Source organism: Pleurodeles waltl, chromosome 1_2, assembly GCF_031143425.1.
Source record: "Pleurodeles waltl isolate 20211129_DDA chromosome 1_2, aPleWal1.hap1.20221129, whole genome shotgun sequence".
NCBI classification, from domain to species: Eukaryota; Metazoa; Chordata; class Amphibia; order Caudata; family Salamandridae; genus Pleurodeles; species Pleurodeles waltl.
The window spans coordinates 1,205,967,286-1,205,988,120 of record NC_090437.1 but is presented as its reverse complement, the minus strand read 5'-3'; the positions used below and the strand labels follow the sequence as shown (position 1 = coordinate 1,205,988,120).

At 44.8% G+C, this 20,835-nt stretch overlaps 1 protein-coding gene across 1 annotated transcript in view; it reads left to right on the top strand.

Annotated features, from left to right (window-relative positions):
- NSD2 (nuclear receptor binding SET domain protein 2) overlaps positions 1–20,835 on the top strand; it is a 504,567-nt gene that overhangs the window by 236,643 nt on the left and 247,089 nt on the right. The window contains exon 11 of the mRNA XM_069203845.1: positions 7,652–7,783. Coding sequence (XP_069059946.1) covers positions 7,652–7,783 — 132 coding nt within the window. The remainder of the gene's footprint in view (positions 1–7,651; positions 7,784–20,835) is intronic.

The window sequence follows — 20,835 nt, the reverse complement described above, 5'->3', positions numbered from 1 at the left end:
ATAGCAATAACATGACAATGTGAGATAAATCCTGTAATGATCCTACTTTCATATACTTAAGCATCAGAAACTTAAATATCTTAGCCATTCTTGAAGGAAGCTGCCGATCTATCTACTGTACCAAATGTAAGGGGACACTGCAGATAGTCCAGGCAACCCTTATTGGTTTGCAGTGTTTAAAATAAAAATCCCAAATGTTCCCTTTTGTGGTAGTGTGGCGAGCAGTTTAGGCTTATCAGAGGGTAGTGTTAACCATTTGTTGATCAGAGTTGATAAATGAGATGCCCATTCAAGGAGAAATAAAAGATCAATTTTAGAAAGACCTTTACATATGTTTTGACACCAGAAACTCTTCAAAGCAAGAACTGTTGCAGAGTAATTCTTCACATTGGGGTAAGTAAATACACTAATGTTTTTTATATGCAGTAATGACTTTCAATGGGTAAAGTACAGTTACTGCATAGGGGTCTTTGCAAAAGGATCTCGGGGTCCCCTTTAGGTTGTAGGGTGCTAGGGTGGCAAGGTCACAAGAACTGCCAGCAGTTCGGTTTCACCTGCCCTGGGGTGTCTGTGTGCAGAGATGCTGGATGGGTCGAGTGCATTGCGCACTGCAATGTTGGCGCAGAGAGGGGCCACCCAGAAAGAGGCTGCAGATGGGGACAGGTCCGGAAGCTCCAAAAGGAGGGCTTGATCTGTGTGGGTCCTGGGAGCAGAGGTGCACCATTGGTTATCAAGGACCTGTGCCGGGAAGCTTGGGTGCAGAGGGTTTGGACTGCAGGTACTTCTGCTTCAAAGGGGTCCATGGTTCTTGGTGGGACCTGCAAGAGGGGAACAAAAGAGGACAGTAGGGTCGCTCTTTGTGGAGGCCTCTGTGATGTTAGCGGCTCTTGTCAGTCTCTGCGGTGTTTGAGTCTGGATTGGACTCAAACAAGCCTTAGTTGCTGCAAGGGGTCTGGTATCCCGGGTGTCAGTGCAGGACGACTCTGGTGGGTCTTGGAGTCTTCTCACTTAGTGGGGAGATGGACCTCACCTCCTAGAGTACATGACCTCCTCCTGGGAGATTGCTGCATCAGTGGACACAGTAGTCAGCAGAACGGTAAGCTGGATGTTGCGGTTGTAGCTTGTAAGCTGCAGGGAAGTGACTCCTCCACTTCAATGGAGATACTAACAGCTTGGCGACATGCTGGAGGCCCTCCAAGGCATTTGAAGGATGCCCAGCTGCAGGATGAGTTTTTTTGCGATTGTTGGGACTGGAGTAGGAAGGCAGGGTTTTGCACCTAAGTCAATCAGCAGTCTGCAGTTCTCTCTCCTCTGGCTCTTTTTTTGTCCTCTTCTTTCTTCAGTCCGTCGAATATGCGGTCCTGATGTCAGGGGGCCCCTTATATATACTATAATTTAAGGGCATTTAGGGGAGTGTATGGTAATAGCCAATGGGCTATATCCCTGAGGTGACAACACCCCCTATATGACCACTTCCTGAGGGGAGGGACTTAACCCTGTTCCAGAATTCATAATTCCACCAAAAACCAAATGGTGAAACCACGTGGATCACATTAGGAAGCCTACCTTAAGGGTGTAAATAGTCTGGTAGTGCAACACGCCTGTCCCGGTGCCAAATGGGCTTCAGGGCAGGGGTGGCATCTCCCAGATTTGGGGGAAGGTGGGGTTGCATATCAAAAGCGGCAGGGACTTTGAAGTGCTCATTCACTAGGTTTCCTGCTAAAGGAGGTGATAACACATTCTTCCGAAACAGGCATTGTTTCTGACCTCTGAGAATGTGGGGGTCATTAACTCAGCCAGCACACTAGAGGACTTGTAGATTTTCAAGGGGAACCTCTAATGTGTCCTTTGGGTGCATGCCATAATAAATCCAATACTGGTGTCAATATGAATTTATTAAGACGAGGTGTTTTATACAAAACATAGGTTTCAGTGAAGCCATTAGGTAGCTGGGTAACTCATAATGATTAGTGCCCAGTACATATCGTTGGATGCCTTACCTGTTCATTTGTAATATCTAGTAATGTAAATAGTAATAGAACTAGACCTCAAAGGGACATATCTGCTCACATAAAATATAATGCACCCTTCCTTGGAGCTTCAAGGCCTGCTGTAGGGTTGACTTGCATATATTATATGTAGTGACTTTGGATTTGCACCATGTCACTACATATGTTATATGTAGTGACTTTAAAGTTGCACTGTCAAACAACTTCAATGGCATTCTGCATGTAATTTGTCTGGGGGTCCCTTAAGGTGGCATAGTACATGCAACGTACCCTCTTTAGTACCCATGCCCTTGGTACCAAGGGTGCCTTTTCCTGAGGACTTACAGGGGCGCTAAAGTGCTTGGTAATTGGGTTACAATTGTTTATTTCGTTTTTATAGGGAGAAACACTGGCACTGGGGCCTGGTTAGTAGGAGTCAGTGCACTGTCAGTCGAAAACCAGCATCTAGCAGTTCAAATGGGGGCAAAAAGTAGGAAACAACCTGCAAAAAGCCTGGCTGCCTACAATTCTCAATACAAAAAACAGTAGCATTCAAGAGTTAACTAATCTTCTCACCATCCAAGATCTCTATTCCATCCATCTCTCGGAGGTAGTTGTTTCTTCGACGTCATGTCCCTTGACGTCGGCTGTGTCTGCGCTGATGGAGGAGTACTCCTTGACGTCGGTTGACAACGTTGATGCGATGATGGAAGTGTTGACGGTGAACAAACACGAATCTTCCTACCTGCTGAGGTGGATCTTGCTCGCCGCTTGTCAGAGAACTTTCTCTCTGGAGACGTTCTTGTGAAGAGATGAAGATGATGTTTTCTGTCTCACATAAGCCATGAAGACGAATTCTTTCTCTGTCCTTTAAAGTTCTTTTAGACAGGTTCTGGCAGGTCTCAGGACAGTGACTTTCTGGCAAACATACTATGCAAACTGAGTGTGGGTCTGACTGGGCCTTCTTTTTGCCACAGGCATGGCATTTCACAAAAAGGGAAGGCATTTTCTCAGAGGAAAATCTTACTTTATTCAGGAATAACTAAAGATGTTGAGTAAAATAAAGAAAAGAAAAAGGTTTGTCTGGTTAAAAAAAAAAAAAAAAGAGAGCTCACTGCTCCAGGATCCTAACAGAAGGAGTCTGAAAAAAGAACTGACCTAACTGTGAACCAACTGTCATCTCACTCTTACCTCTGAGGCATGGTGGGATACTGGAGGTGCTCAGGGCCTTTAAAGACACAGTGCCAGTTTTTTGGTTCTGCTGTGTTAACCTGCATGCAGCCTATTGGCTAATAATGCGCCTTTATTTTCAATGTAGTCTTTTCTTTTATAGTGGACTGTTTATGCTTTCTATGTTCTCTACTTTGATTGCAGAAAGGTTTTACCTATATCTGAAGAGTTTAATTTAAAAACAAAAAATAAACTTCACAAAAAATAAAGTATTTTTAGCCTGTTTCTCAACATAGACTGCATTATTGCTTACACATGTATAAAATATATTTGTATTAAAATTCTCTACTAGAATTATTATTATTTATATACATTTAATACATATACATGTGTGTTTATATATGCTCTGGGGTTCCCGCACGTGAGCGGGAATATTCAGTGTTTGACTTTGAGGATACCCCTGGAAGAGAACTAGGATTTACAGGTAAGCAATTTATCCATCAACGAAATTGACACTTGGAAATATTTTTAAGGGACACTTTTGGCGAGTGTCAATGTAGATACTTTAAGTTTACTTTAGGTGGCCAGTTCCAGCAGGGTGTCAGTAAAGGGAACGCGCAAGGTCCACAGAAACAGTATCATCAAGGATAGAATCAGTCTTGAGTGGTTTCCATGCACCTTTATCCCTTTGCTGTAGGTACCTATCACATGGTCCTGATTCAAGGAATACAGGATGTTCTAGGTGCAATGCAGGCGACAGGGTAGTCCTGCAGCTACTTCTCACTCCCCAGGGTTGATGAGGCAGTCCTGACCACAAGTGTCAACATCCTTGAAGTCCTCTCGGTCCTGCTAGAAGTCCAGTTGCTCTATATCGTGCTCACAGCAGAATCCTTCCTTGGATGGTAATTCATCTGGGCGACCAAGCTGTATTTCAAGCTTGAGATTTGAGCTACTACATCGCCACAGCAGGCTTCTTCAGCTGTTGCAGCCCTGTGCTCTGAACACGAGGTCAGCCTACTGGCCCTTGGAGGATTTTTTTTTTTCTGCTTCAGCTGAGCTCCATAGACGACTTGTCCACGAGCAGTTCACAGCAGGGACAGTCCACCTCCTTTGCTAGCAACCAGGTTCAACAGGTTCAGTCCATGCCTGTGTGGCCTCTTTACTGGTTACACAGTGCAGCAGGGCAGTTCCTCTTCAGTCCTCCTTCCAGTCCAGGTGATATCTGTTTTCAGTGTGCCAGAGGTGCCCTTTTACTCCTAGAATATGCCATCAGGGTGGGCGCCATCACTGGCCATGGGCTATTAGGTTCCCTGCGTCGTGATAACCACTTCCTATGAAGTGTGGCATCAGGCTGTCCCAAGATGCAACATTCTGCCCACTCCCAATATGGCAGGACATGTCTTAGCGCGTGGAGCTCCCTAGCCCAACCCAGAGGTGTGGCTGCGAAGGGGGCTACACACCCCTGAAAAGATTAGCAACTTATCCCCGCTCTCCTTTCTGAGTGCCAATTTGTCTTCATTAACAATAGGGCAGTCCCTCTCTGAAGAGTTCCCTATTTACTCTTCAAAGGCAAAACACTCCTTTTAGGCCTGCACCCGTGTGTCTTCCTGCCAGTGTTTTAACACCTCTTTCCTGTACAGGCTTCTATTGTCTCCTTTTCTGGGAGGAGTTGGCTTGTCTCTCCAGAAAGCTGTCTCTGGGACAAACCTGGTGCAGGAGCACAGTATAGGTAAGGGCAAAAAGGCAAAAAAAGTGACAACTTTATAAAAGTTGCTCACAGCATTTTACTTTAATTTTAAATTGAGAATCAAGTTTGGCTTAATGTAACTAGTTGTTTCGTACTTTGGAATATCAATTTCGGTCTCACCTTTGCAGAGTTAGCACAGCTGACGGGGTCAGCATACACCTCTGTACTCTGCAGTGGGGTGACCACATCCTTACACTTTTGCATTTTTACTGCAAGAATATGTAAACTGTATGCCCTGCCCATGAAATGTGCTACATCCTGTCTTACCTGGGCTTGGTAGACCTGCCTTGGGGATGACTTGTAAAAATTGCTGAGGGAGGCTCGGCTTTCCCATTGCTTTAAATGGCAAATTCAGGCTAGCAGTTTAAAACTGATCTTCCAGCCTTCAGTGGTGGACTAGGAGATGTGTTAGTTGGGTCACGTCCAGGGTGGCACAACCCATGCTGCAATCCCTAGAGTGATGCTGTAACCTACAAGCCCGAGTGCCATATCCTAGTGGCTTACAAGTAAGTTAGCCTATTGCAGTCTGCTTTCAGCTAATTTGTCGGACATATTTTAGAGCTGGGCACTGGCACGGAGGTCAGGTTAGCAAGCCTCATTGCACTCTGAGTCACAAATCCAGCAGCATCGGTCCAAAAACTTGAGTGACTATACAAAAAGAGGGATTCCCGTACAGACATTTTCTATTGATTCTAACTTCATTCTAGAGATTGACCATTCAGTTAAACCACAACCATCACCTGCTTTTGAACAATCTGCACATTCTCTAAATCGAGGCAAAAGCCTCCGGTAAGACTTACCCGGTACTTGTCTCATGGAAAAATTTAATAGGAGCTGTCCTTTGTCAAAATCATGCATTTCCTACTACCATGTAATTACTTACGACACAACAATGAAGTGCATTTAACAAGGGGCATGGCAACAGCAGCTGCACTCTTTCCTGGAGTGCCCCTTAGTGGAAACTTGTAGAGCTGCAACCCACATCTTCACAAGGCGTTATAGTTAAGGAGTCAACTTGTGAGCAGTGTCGGTTGGGGCTGCGCAACCTTTTCCAATAAGGTAAACTACTTTTCCGTCTTTATTTTGTAAAATGTTACTGCTTTGGTAAACCTAATTAAAGCATATTACTATGAAACGTCCAGTTCTGGAGAAGAAAATTACTTACACTTAACTGCAGTTCATCAGCATCTGTCTCTGTCATTGATTGACATGCACCCCCATACTTCCCGATTCATGAGGCTACTTCATACTCAATCATTCGCTACAACAATCTGGCAATTGAAGCCTATGAGAGTAGGAACCCTGAGCCCCTACGTCTGATTGATTAGACTTTGGGGTCATGTTAGGTGGATGGGCTAATTGCTATAACATTACTCCCCAGGGTTTCTAACCTGACATTGGATAATTACTCAAGCATATGAATTGATGAAAGATACCAGTGCTGCAGAGGTATGTTACTTTTTTCTGGTCTAGTCAGCCGCACATGGTTGTGTCTTATGAGATACTAGTTTCTAGTCGTACAGTGACAGGGAGGTAATGTAGGATCTAGGTACACACCAGTAGGATATAGGGATGGCAAGGCCATTTCATTCTGATTTATCAGCATCTCGAATACTTAACTTTTCCATCCCCTGAGCAGGATAGCACCACTATATTTGTGGTTATGCCTCTCAGTTCTAAATGTCTTTTCTGATTAGTCTACATGTCCGCATAACGCCCCTCATTTACACTAAAGCTGCAGTGCTGATCACCCTCCTATCAGAGCGACCGGGATAGTCAAGGGAGAATGATCATTAGTTTTGGCGGTTGCCACCATGCCAGTGCTGCTCCATTGTACTATAGTCTTTTTGGCATTGCCTGAAGAGCAGCTCTTGTCTCCCTGTTGGATGAGTGACACTGCCCATTCCAGTCAGCAGGAAGGAGCTCATATGCTTCTGCCAAAGGGTAACTTTATTGCCACTTGTTTCTGGAGCTCCTGCAAGTCACAGGGGCACGCTCCATCAGAATTGGGGTCGGTCATCAACAACTGCTGCCAGGACACTCACTGTATCATCTTAATTTCATTTGAGGCAGGGTAACTATTAAGAAGGATTCTGACTGCTATAAGGGATGTGCAATCAGGGGGCTCAAGGACAGCATGTCTTGTCTGCCATGTTTCAGGCCATATTGTCCTCATTTGTTAAGTGAATAAAGAACACATGAAGACTCATATGCAGTACAAAATATCCATCTTGTATACCATTGTTCGAACATATGCTGTTCTTAGATGTATGCAGGAAACATATTTGTTGATTGTCGTAAAAACAAATGTAAAATTATTTTAAAAGACCTTTTGCTTAATGCAAAGCTATTCTTGTGTAGAATTGTCAGATGTCTGATTAATCAACATGGTCATTGCATTAAATTGTTTTTATTTGATAAATATGTTGGATGCACATACCTTAAATTTAGGGAGCGGGCATTTTTTTTTTTTAGCCTAGCTAAATCAGTGCTTGGGAACCATTATTTCACATTCTGCCATTCTACTCCAGTTCCCAGCGGGAGCAAGGGTCAGTCATGTTTTTCTGTTAACTGAATGAAAACGCACATTTTGTACGTAGGGCATCCAAAAGGCTATATGTAATAGTATGTTTACTTTTGTCATATTGAGGCAGTGTTAGTGAGGACGCAACTGATTGTTTTACTTGGATAATTTCCAAGTTTGAAAAATGCTCTTGCAATAAGTCACTCAAATTCTCTGTTTCAGATTTTCTATAGTCTGGGGGATGAACGGTCAGAATCTCCATGTGAAAGTGCTGATGAAACGCACATGGAAATGTCTGTGTTGTGCAAGAAACCGGAGAAAGTACTATCTTCAAAAAAGGAGTATGTTTGCCAGGTGAGAACTAAATGGAATTGAATTTGTAGAAATATTTTAATTTGTTCTATAGGTTTGACGTGCAGTTGTGTAACAGCCACTAGAAGTAAACTAACTTAAGTATTTTATGAGGCTGAAGCATTAATGGTGTAGGGATCACCAGTATAAACATTCCAGGAGAACATCATCATAGTGGTCCTGTGAATGGTGTGGAGTGTTCATTTTTAGGAGTGAGGAACAAGTCTGCAACCTCTTCTTCTCTGTGCCTGACTTCTCCATATGCAGGAATTCCTAAAGGTAATCTGGAGGTCTCACATCTCTCTGCCTTTACTACGACAAGCACAACTCAACATAGATAAGTTGATCTTGGGACCTGCCCACCTGACTGCCAATATCCCTCGTCATGTGAAATGTCTTGGTTCACTACCACAACACTTCGAAGAGATTCAGTGCCTGAATATAGTGAATACTCCCATACATGTCAAGATTTATGAAAGAGGTAAGTGGGAGGTTTACACAAAATAATCAGGAGAATGTATTTCCCTCTTTGACTTCTATTGACACGGAATCAATTTCAGTCGGAAGACAGTCAAAATTAAGCCATTTTTTGCCTAATAAATTGAGTTTCCCGCCTGACTCTGGTTTGTTGGCATGTATGTATTCCCTACTTGTCAGCTTGACTTAACACAATTTCTAAAAACCTTGTTCTAGTATCCTGATTGGTTGTTCAGTATCCAAATCAAGATAACTGCGTCCACATGTCACTAATGGACACCCTCTACTTCCAACCAGCTGATATTCCTTAAGGTCTTCAACTTGATCAGTATCTGCCTGTGTGCTTCACATGTTTTAGTCAACAACCTCCTCTCTCTGACTTGGCAGTCTACAGGCCCTGAGTATTTTTTTTGTTCTGATTCTGTTATTGTGAGTACACTGCTATTAGTAACATATTTGTTATGGAAACTAGAGTAGGTAGAATTAAAGTCACTATCCCTCTAGAGGGTAAACATGAATATCAGGGATTCCTTCTGAACCACATAGGTATGATTGTCTGGAGGAGGTGGCACACAATTTAAGTGAGGTGGATTAGGGGCAGGGTTCCCTGCACAGCATTAGTCTGTTCTCCTGAAACATACATGGGTTTAGTACCACAAGGAAGCTGCAGGTGATTGATGGAATTATAAGGCAGAGTTATATTCTGTGTTTCCAGGAGACATGTCTGTGTAGAAAACACCCACCGATGGATGGTTTCTTGGGGTTTCATCATGAGGCTGTAGAAAATAAACCAGGTCGGGGGGTGCTTAGCTGCTTTTAATATAAATGTCTGTATGCTATATAGCGTGGCACCCGGGAAGGATATTGCTCTATTAGATTTCTTTTTGTCAAGCGGACTAGTGAATTTAAATGGTTGTGCGCATATAGATATCTCCGGTAGAAAAATGTTCAAACAAGGCAATCTGATGTGCCCAATTGATTGTGTTTATACCGTTATAGGCATTTGAGCTGGTTATGAGCTTTGAGGTCCTGTAGGTGGAGGGGAGTGATCATTTTTCCACCAAGAACTATCATTAAAATGGACATTGCCCCAAGACAGATGAGTGATTTAACACTGAATATGAATTGCTCGAAGAGGTTACGAACAAGGCATTCAGTAAAGCACTTAAGCTTATTAAAGGACTTGCAGTATATTTGTAGTGATCTAGGTTGTGGGGTGGTTCCCTCATATCCCTATGTAATGAACAATATGGTTGCATGCCTTAAAACCGAAGTTATGATCTTTAATTCTAGACAAAATAAAAAAGCTGGGAAGCATGAAATAAATAACGGGATTGATAAAGAAAGTAGGATATTATTAAAAAGTAATATTAGGAAGTTGGAAAGGTAACAAAGGTGCTCAAGAAACATAGGTGGGAGATGGCAGCTCCCTAGTTTAAATGGGAACTCAGAATTTTAGTAGGTCGAAAGAAACAGGAATCAAATACGAAATGTTGGTATGTGATGATAACCATACAGTCTAAAGATGTTAGGAAATTTTAGAGGGTGATACATTGTGGGGCAGGTTACTCTCAAAAGCGGTCCCTGACGCAGGGGGGAGAGGACGTGTGGGTAAAATTTCGAGAGTAGGCCTATAATAACGGTGTCCCAACAGAACGGAGCCCCGCTATTTTTAGTATTGATAAGGAAACAAAGATGGGACTCTTGGGGCCAATAATCAAGGAAACTATTGAGAGGATAAAGCTTACAAAGGCTGTTGGCCCAGATAATGTGCCGGCAGTGGTAATAAAAACCAATATTGTATGGTGGACCAGGTTTTACACCTTCTAGGAAATCCTGGTAACTGGAAGATTTCTGTACAGTTGGAAGGGGTGGTGATTAAACCAATCCATAAAAAAGGTGACTTTACTTCAGTATTGGAACTTTCATAGATTCACATGCTTGAATACTTCCATGTCGTCGAGATGGGAGTCCCCGGTGGAATACATAACAGGCTTGAAGATGTATGCACACAATACATGAAGTAGGCCTCAATACAATAACTAGACCCAAACTTGGGCCAATCAGATTGCCTCACCACTTTAGAACCTCCTGTGAGGAGCTGCCTTCCCTCAGATTTTTCCAGCACAAGTGCTGAAAGAACCCAGCACACTGAAAAGAGAGGAGGCGGGTGGGCCGCATGTGAATCTATGAAAGTGTCCAATACTGGAGAACTACAGTTACAGGTAAGTAACTTATTTCTTACTCCAGTATTGGAACTTTCATAGATTCACATGCTTGAATAGAATAGCAAGCAGTAAGTAACACATTTTCTGTACCAAGAAATATTGTCTGTCAATCATTATAAATAATTTCAGACAGTTACATGCATAGCAATAAAATAATGCTGTAAACACAAATTTATAAATACGCAAGAAAGGTAAGTAAATAATAACCAGAAAATGTTATTACATCTGAAGCAGATGGAGGGAAACAAACAGCTCACCTTATCTGAACAAATATCTAAGAACTGCTTGACCCACTGCGGCATCATGGCGCAATTCAGCATCCAGGCAGTAGTGCTTCGAGAAAGCGTGTGTTATCTGTCGTGCAGCCATGTGGAGGACGCCTAGAAGGGACACTCCGGAGAAGAGTGCACAAGAAGTGGACACTGCACGTGTAGAATGTGCACAAACTTTACTGTCCAGCGGTCAACCAGCTTTTTGGTGGCAAAAGGCTATGGCACTAGAAATCCATCTGGAGATGGTTTGTTTAAAAACCGGAAGCCCTCTCCTGGGCGCACTAAATACCACGAACAGCTGACTGGATCTTCTGATTGAGGATGTGCGCTGCAAATAAAATTTGAGGCATTGCTTGACATCCAAAGAATGCAGCGATCTTTCTGCCCCGGTCTGGGGTCGAGGAAAGAAAGTCTTTAGGACCACAGGCTCGTTCATGTGGAAATCAGTTGGCACTTTTTGGATGAACTTAAGGTTTGTCAGTAGGATGACTGTGTCGTCTGTAAACCTCAAGAAAGGCTCTTGGATGGTAAAGGCCTGAATTTTGTTTACTCTGCAAGCTGATGTCAACGCTAAGAGGAGCGCTACCTTCCAGGTAAGATACTTAATGTCCGGTTTATGAATAGGTTCGAATGGCTCCATCAACTGAGTTAGGACTGTATTCAGTTGCCAAGATGGAGGAGGTCGTTTGGCTGAAGGAAAGGATCGGAATAAGCCCTTCGTAAACTGCTTTATCAGCTGATGAGACCAGAGAGAGGGTCCTTTGGATGGTTGCTTATATCTGAAGATAGCAATTAAGTGGACCTTAATGGAAGCATGGACGAGACCAGACTTTGCCAGTTGGAGAAGGTATGGTAAAACCTGTTCTGGAGCAGATGTAAGCGGATGAACACCATTCGCAGAACACCATAAACAAAATTGCTTCCATTTTAATGTATGTCTTATTGGTGCTATCTGCCTGAACTTTAGCTAAGACTGTTCAACAGTCCATGAGAATGTTTAGATGGCCAAATTAATTGAACTCAGAAGCCATGCAAATAACCTGAGATGCTTGGGATCTGGATGCCTCACTTGGCCTTGGCTGATGGTGAGCAGGTCTGGAATCGGTGCTAGTTTGATGGGAGGACACGAGGATAGCAACAGAAGCTCTGTGTACCATGGTTGACGTGGCCAAGCTGGAGCAATTAGAATTATCTGGCAGAGCTCTGCTTTGATCTTGCTGATGACCGAAGGAAAGGCGTAAGCATAAATCCCTGATCATGCTATCTAAAGGGCATTTCCCCACAACACTGGCTTGGGGATGCCAGCTTGCATAAAACCGGCATTTTGTGTTCTGAGGCGTCGCAAAGAGGTCCAGGTTCGGTGTCCCCCACCTGCGGAAGACTGCATCCAGCGTTGTTTTGTTCAGTTCCCACTCATGTGAAGATGTGCTCAGCCTGCTTAGAGAGTCTGCTGTGGTGTTTCTGACTGCTGGAAGATGTTCACCCAGTATGTGCACTGAATTCTGAATGCACCAGGCCCAGATGAGCAAAGCTTCTGTGGAGAGTAAGCGAGACAGAGTTCCGCCTTGCTTGTTTATGTAGTGCAAGGTGGTAGTATTGTCCGTCTGGACCAGCACTGAAGAACCTCGGATTCTCGGTAGAAAAGCTTGTAGTGCAAGATACACAGCTCTGAGTTTGAGGAGGTTGATATGCAGCGTTGCATGAGAATTGGGCCATCTGCCACTGACTTGCAGATCTTGTAGATATGCTTCCCATCCCTCCATCGAAGCATCCGTCGTGACTGTGAACGGAGGGATTTGATTCAGGGACTCCAGACCAACCAAAATGTTTGCAGGCGTTGACCACCACTGGAGAGCGTGGACCATTCTTGGCGTTACGTGAATGTTACCGAAGGACCCTTTTGCCTGCTTCCTCGGTTTGTCGAGCTCTTCCTGTAGAGGGCGCATTCGAAGAAAACAGCGTGGAACTAGGTTGATACAGGAGGACATCATCCCCAGTAATGATTTGAACCTCCAAACTGAAAGACTTTTTTTGTTCAAACTAATTTTGCCAAGGTCAAAAGCTTGAGTTGGCATTCTTCTGCAGGAAAGCCTTTTGTAAGAGTCATGTCCAATATAACACATAACACTATCCTTCTGGTAGGCTGGAGCTGTGACTTCACTCTGTTGAGAGTGAGACCTAGTTGTTGGAAGATGTAACGTGGTCTTGAGGGAGTGACGTAGAGCAGAAATATTCGGAGCATTTTGTAACCAATCGTCCAGATATGGGAATACCTGGTGCTTGAGACGTCTCAGATATGCAGCAACTGGGGTTAAGCACTTTGTGAAAATCCAGGGGGCAGATTTCAGCCTGAAGGGTAGCACTCTGAACTCAGTGGTGGCCGGCTACCATGAATCTCAGAAATGTTGTGTGCTTGGGGTGAATGGGAACATTTTAAATCCACCTTATGCCTCTTTTCCACTACCTGCCTTTATATCTTGCCTTGTTGGTTCCTGTCCTGCGTTTCCCTTTGTGACATTTTCTATCTTGCTCATCTTCAGTCTTTCCGCTGTGTTTTTTGCCTTATCGTGCTCTATGTAAATAATCTAATGAGGAAAAATAACTGCTGGCCCACAAAACAGTGTGACACACACACACAATACACCCCCACCCCCCTTAGTCGCTCTCCCTTTTCATTAAACTCCATATATGGTAAAGTTAGGAACAGTATCAATACCGACCTCAATCTTGTGCCATAACCTTGGTCTTGTTAGAACTGGTTATTGATAGGGTGCTGCACCTGCTTGATGATATTCTTGGACCTTCCTCTGACACAAAATCTTGAAGTGCTGCCAGCCTTCCGAGGCTTTTGGAGGTTAATCAGCTGTAGGACGAATCGTCTTTGGAGCAATTGTCAAGGACAGCAGACCGGGTTGGCACAAAGTCAGTTGCTGCTCCTCAGTTCTTTTTTGTGGCTCATAGGTGACCTACTTTGGTCCAACAAACCTAAATAATTATTTTTTTTTGGGGGTGGGGGGGATGGTGTGATGTGAAATAAATAGCAGCCAGGGGGCTATTTACCTGTGGGGTCACTTCATCCCCCTGTATATGACCACTTCCTGTGGGGAGTGGGCATAACCCTATCCCAGAGTTCCAAATTCTGACATCACCAAGATGGCATCATTTTCCTGGAGTTGGGCACTTCAGGAAGCTCACCTTAATGGTTTGTCTGGCCTAGGTGTACTCCACACCTCCTGGCATACCCATTTTCCCACCTGTCCTCGTGCCAAATGGGCCTCATGGCAGAATGTTGCATCCTGAATGTCTGGGGGGATGCCGGGGTTGCATATCAAAGGCAGCAGTGACTTTGAACTCCCTGGCCTTGGTATGATAAATTACTAGTCATCCTACTTGGTGAAGTTGTGAACACCTTCCTCGAGGCAGGCATTATTTCTGGCCTCTGAGAGTGAATGCTCTCACCTGCAGGGGATCAGGAACCTGTCTGGTGACAGACGCTAGAGGACTAGTAGGTTTCAGGAGATACTTCTAACGTGCCTTCTGGGTAAATGTATTAATAAATCCATCCCTGAAATCGGTGTGGGTTTAATATTATTATGAGGTGTTTGATACCTAACATAATAGGTTTCAGTGAAGCCATTATGTACTGGGAAACTTTTTGAGCAGTGCCCAGTTCATACCTTAAGATGTTTTCCCTGTACACTTGTAATGTCTAAGAATTTTCTGGGGTGAAGTTAGACATGACCGCTCTTGGCTTGGTTCCCCCGGTCTTTTTGCTTCTGACCTCCTGTTTTTGATTCTGTGCTGAATTTAGTTTTTGCTGTCTTTTAGACTCTGGGTGTTTTACCAGTGCTACAGTGGAAGTGCTCCCTGTGTAAATTGTATTGGTGATTGGTTTCTCCATGATTAGCATATTTGATTTACTAGTAAGTCCCTAGTACAATGCACCAGGTGTGCCCAAGGTCTGTAAACCAAATTGTACTAGTGGGCCTACAGCACTGATTGTGCCACCCACAGGAGTAACCCTGTGAACATGTCTCAGGCCTCCCACTGCAGTGTCTGTGTGTGCTGTTTAGAACTGCCAGTTTGACGTGACAAGTGCACCCACTTGCCAGGCCCAAACCTTTACTTTTACTACATGTAAGTCACCCCAAAGGTAGGCCCAAGGCAGCCCCATTGGCACGGCACAGTGTTTTTAAAAGGTAGGACCTGTAGTAGTCTGTTTTACCTGCCCTGAGAGTGAAATACTACTAAATTAGTTTTTCACTGTTGTAAGGCCTATCTCTCCCGCATAGTATGGGGGTTGTCTTCAAATATCTTTCAGTTGTAATTTCCCATTGGGAGCAGATGGAGATATGGAGTTTGGGGTCTTTAAACTCAGAATTTAAAAATACATATTTTGGTGAAGGTGTTTTTTAAATTGTAAGTTTGAAAATGCCACTTTTAGAAAGTGGGCATTTTCTTCCTTAACCATTCTGTGCCTCTGCCTGGCTGTGGAATATGCATCTGAGTCAGGAAGAGAGTTGGGCTGTTTGTGAATTCACTCTTGGCAGTCACACAAAGGAAGCTGAGGTGTGTCCTGCATATCCTAATAGCCCATCGCCCTGCTGATGGGTCTTTCTGAGCTAGAGGTGGGAGGAGCTGACACTTGAACCTGAATAGGGCTGTGCCTATCCTTGCACAAACCACTTTCCAACCCCCTGGAGTAAGTTTGGGGCCAGGTCAGGAAAAGGCAGTCTTGGGCACTACAAAGGCTTCTCTTTGATGTTTGCATTCTTCAAAGACAGAAATAGGTATAAGTACTGGACCTCTGACACCACATAGTTAAAATCCTTCTGGACTGAGGGAAATACTACCAGTAAGAGATAGATGCTGTAGGAGGGACTACCACTCTGCTTGTTGCTTTGTTGTGCTGACCTGCTACTTTGTCCTGGGAGTGAAAAAACTGGACTTTGCTTTCTACATTCTGCTTCCTAAGGTTCTCCAATGGCTTTGACTGAGCTTGCCTCCCGTTAAAAAGTCTCAGGGACATCAAAAACTTCACCGGGTAGTGCCTGGGCTCTCTTGCTGAGAGTCCTGACTTGCCAAGTGGTGTCAGATCCAGTTGCTGGGATCTTGATTGCCCCGCTCCCTCCTCCCCTCCTTTCCTTTTCATGTCTCTCTGAGCATTCCTGCAGCATGATCGCATAGCGAGGAGACGGAAGCCATCAGGGATTTTATTTTTGTTTATATTGATAACGGGAGAGACCCCTTAGGCAAGAGTCGCTCTCTAGGGGGCACATTTATTTTAGGCCATTTTAAACCCCCCCCCCCCCCCCCCCAACTCCAAATAAATGCAGAGAAAGTTCTTGTGCTCACTGGTGGCCAGATGGGGCAGTTACCCCCGATCCATTCCGGGGTGGGCGGGGGTGGTGAGAAAGCCTACTAGATGACCGGGAATAAGCAAAACAAAAAAAGTGGGGCGGTGGCTACCAACCAGTATGGGCATGGTTATGCCTCCATCCCAACTGAAGGGGGTAACAGCCGTTCAGCTCTCCCCCCACACATTAATACCACTTATCCCACGGCAAGCAGGAGGACATTTGATTATTTTGGGTTTTGGTTTTACAGTTGGGCCATGAGAGCTTGCCTAACTCTCAAAATCGTCCTACTTGGAAAGGTGAGGGCTGCACTTTTTGGACTTTGGGACGCTGCCATCTAGAAACATCTACGAGACCTAGACACATCTGAAAACTAAACCTCTGGGTGAGTCCAGGGTAGTGTGCTTCAGATGCACCAGCACCATTTTCTTACCCACAGTGCCCTGCAAACCTCCAACTTTGCTTGAAATCACACATTTTCCCTCATTTTTGTGATGGAACCTTCCGTAATCTGCAGGAATCCACAAAATTCTTACCACCGAGCATTGTCGCATCTATACCGATAAAAATTCTGCCCCACTTGTTAGCCTAAAAATGTTTTTTTCCTCCAAACTGCCCTTTTGGACCAGTTTTGGTTTACCCTCATTTTCGACATGTTTTTGGCTCTTCCCTGTCACAGGCACTTGCTTGGCCCACCTACACAAGTGATGTATCATTTTTACGGGGCGACCAAGGGGAACGTTTGGTGGTAGGAAATTTGTGCTGGTGCAGTGATCCCACACAGAAATGTGAGAACTTTGATTTGTTTTCTTACTTTTTAAAGCTAAATTTGAGGTTTACTGAGAATTCTGGGTGAGAAAACACTAGGGGATTCACGCAAGTCACACCTCCTTGGACTCCCTCAGGTGTCTAATGTTCAGAAACGTTTGGAACGTCCCTATATGGCTGCTGAGCCTAGGACCAAAAACGCAGGTTGCCCTCTTCTCCTCACTTCACCTCCTCCCCCCCACCCCATTTTGCAAAAAAGGTAGTTTGTATTTGATAATTTTGATGTGTCCACATTGTGTTTTGGGTGCATTTCCTGTGCAGGCTCTGGGCCTACCCATACAAGTGTGGTACCATATTTTTTCGGGAGACTTGGGGGAATGCTGGGTAGAGGGAAGTTTGTGGCTCCCCTCGGATTCCTAAACTTTATTTGAGGAAAGTGTTTTTGGCAAGTTTTTAGGTTTGCAAAGGATTCTGGGTAACAGAACCTGGTGAGTGCGCCACAAGTCACCCCATCCTGGGTTCCCCTAGATGTCTAGTTTTAAAAACACTTCACATGTTTGGTAGGTTTTCCTACGTGCAGGCTTAGCTAGAGGCCAAAATCCACAACTAGGCACTTTGCAAAAAACAGGTCAGTTTTCTTTGTAAAAATGTGATGTGTCCACGTTGTGTTTTGGGGCGTTTCCTTTCGCAGGCAGTAGGCCTACCCACACAACTGAGGTACCATTTTAATCGGGAGGCTTTGAGTACTGGGTGGAAGGAAATTTGTGGCTCCTCAGATTCCCACATTTTCTATCACTGAAATGTGAGGTAAAAGTTTGTTTTTTTGTTGCCTAAAATTGAGGTTTTTAAAGGATTCTGGGTAACAGAACCTAGTGAGAGCCCCACAAGTCACCCCATCCTGGAATCCCCTAGGTGTCTAGTTAAGAAATGCACAGGTTTGGTAGGTTTCCCTAGGTGCTAGCTGAGCTAGAGGCCAAAATCAACAGCTAGGCTCTTTCCCAAAAATACGTCCGGTTGTAATGTAAAAATGTGATGTGTCCATGTTGCGTTTCCTGTCGCGGGCATTAGGCCTACCCACGCAAGTGAGGTACCATTTTTATTGGGAGACTTGGGGGAACACAAAATAGAAGAACAAGTGTTATTGCCCCTTGTCTTTCTGTATATTTGTTCCTTCCAAATGTTATACAGTGTGTAAACATCTATTTGAGAAATGCCCTGTAATTCACATGCTTGTATGGGCACCCCGGAATTTAGAGATGTGCAAATAACCACTGCTTCTCAACACTTTAAGTGCCCATTTTGCTAATACAAAGATTTCCTTGATACCTATTTTTCACTCTTTATATTTCAGCAAATGGATTGCTGTATTCCCAGTATACAATGAAAACCCATTGCAAGGTGCATCTCCTTTATTAACTCTGGGTTCCTAGGGGTCTTGATGAACATACAAGCCCTATATATCCCCGAACCAGAAGAGCCCGGCAGACGTAACAGTATATTGCTTTTGAAAATCTAACTTCTCTCGTAGGGGATTTCCATGTATAGTCATAAGCACTGAATAGTACCGCGCGCCTGCGGGGACCCCGGAGCACTGTTGTGTAGTATATTCTTAAGTGCAATCATCAGCTCCTTGACAAAAAAAGGTCTGTGAAAAACACTTAAGAATTACAATGTGCAGCCTATGTGAACAACTACACAGACCAAATTGTTAGAAGAAAAAACAGTTGTAGTGTAAATTCACGTTTAAACCTCTATTTATTCTATAAATACATAAATAAATACATTCTCATATTTTATTTACACCTCTCATGAGAATAAAACAATGTAGGGAAGTGTAGCCCATAGGCTGCCATTATACAGAATGAAAATAGAGCTGTGCCTTTAAGAAAGTAAAGTCTTCCTGTTTCCCCATCATGCACAGCAAAAGGCAGTTGCCTCGGTTCTTTTTTCCGGCTCCTTTCTGACAGGACCCTGAAGCATTGAGCTCTACCTCACAAAATCCTTTTGTGACAGAAATTCATTTAAAATCTTTTGAATTTCATTTTCACTCGACGTTTTTAACATTGAGTGATAATTTTCTGCTTTTTTCTGTTAGATTCTGACAGAATTTTGAGGTTTTTCTACTTCAGAAATGCCTTCACTGTTTGACAAATGTCCTTCTTGTGGCAGAAAAAAGGCCAAAACAGATCCACATCGGGTCTGCATAATTTGCCTTCCATCCAGCCACAAACCGGAGTCGTGTGACATCTGCAAAACCTTCTCCAGAAGGACCCTTCGTGACAGGGAGAAGATCCGACTCCAGGCAAAAGAGGACAGGAGGAAAAGTGGTCATTCTACCACAGAGCGAGGAGAAGGTCAGTCTTCTACCAGGGCTCACACTGGTTCCTCTATAACTCCGACCAGACCGGCTCAAAAACGGCACAGGTCTCCGACGACGTCGAGGGCGTCGACGTCGAGGCAAGGAACGGCGCCAACATGCTCGCCGTCGAGGAGTGGTTCGCCGGCGAGAAAGAGACATCGCTCGCCGTCGACGACGATTTCGCCGTCGAGACGGCGTGGACTTTCGCCATCGAGATCTGGGTCACCGTCGACACGGCGAGGACGTTCCACGTCGAGGGGATCTGAATCCGGTTCGCCGTCGAAACGGCGAGATCGATCAACGTCGAGGGGTGATCGACGTCGTAGACGTTCACCGTCATCACGGCGACGTCGAGGGTCGTCGTCGAGAGATTCTCAACGGCGAGAAGAATCGACGGCGAAGGGCACTCGCCGTCACCGTACTTCGACGTCGAGGAGTGTGTCGACGTCGAGACAATCAAAAAGACCTAGGAGGGTTTATACAACCTCAGAATCCTCGGCTTCACTCATCCTCCTTCCAGCGTCTCCACAACTCTCTCCTCGACAATCACCATTGCCACAGACGCCGGTAACACCTACGGCGCCTCTTCCGGCTCTGCCTTCAGAGTCTGTTTTGAGGACTCCAACGCGGTCTGTAAGACGTTCGGGACATTCCTCTAGACGCTCTTCTTCCTCTCGGCACCGTCATGACTCACAGAGATCTCAGCATTCACATCACAGGCGTTCTTCTTCGTCCACACGGGACTACTCTCCAACCCTATCGGACTCACCGTCCCCGAGAGTGTCCCCCATAGATGATGTGAATACGTTCCAGGAGGTCTTAGTACGAGGGGCAACCAAGCTGAACATCCCGCTGGCGGTACCTGCCCCATCGAAGTCAGTGATCTTCGAGACCTTGCATCACAGGACATCTTCCAGACCTTTGCTTCCCCTGGTTCCAGGTCTCCTTGAACCAGCAATGGATATTTTCCTTGCACCGGCCGCAACAAAGTCTGCTCCTTCCAGACTTATTAAAAAATATCGTCCACCAGAACAAGATCCTCTATTCTTGAGGTCGGACCCAGTTCCTGATTCGGTGGTCATAGTAGCGGCAAAGAAACTGCATTCAACCTCACCATCTTCTTCTTCGCCTCCAGATAAAGAGAGCAGAAAGATAGATGCTGCAGGACGAAAAGTATGCTCTACTGCAGCCGTCACGATGAAGGCAGCCAGCGCTACTGCGTTATTAGGGCGGTACGACCGTGCCCTCTGGGACTCTTTAATGCAGTTTGCGGAACATCTTCCTAAGGATAAAAGGGAAGATTTCCTGGAGGTCGTGGGCGAGGGAGCCATGGTGTCTAACCAAATTATAAGTGCTGCAGCTGACTCTTCGGTGCTATCCGCACACAATTATGCACACGGGATAGCGCTCAGAAGGCATGCATGGTTGAGACTTACATCACTCAAACCTGAAGCGCAGCAGAGAATACAAAACCTGCCTTTCTCGGGCTCCACCTTGTTCGGTTCTCATGCCGATGACGAGATGGCTAGAATGAAAGCTGAACTAGATACCTTGAAAGCGGTAGGCATGGAAAGACCGAAAGAACAAAGAAAGG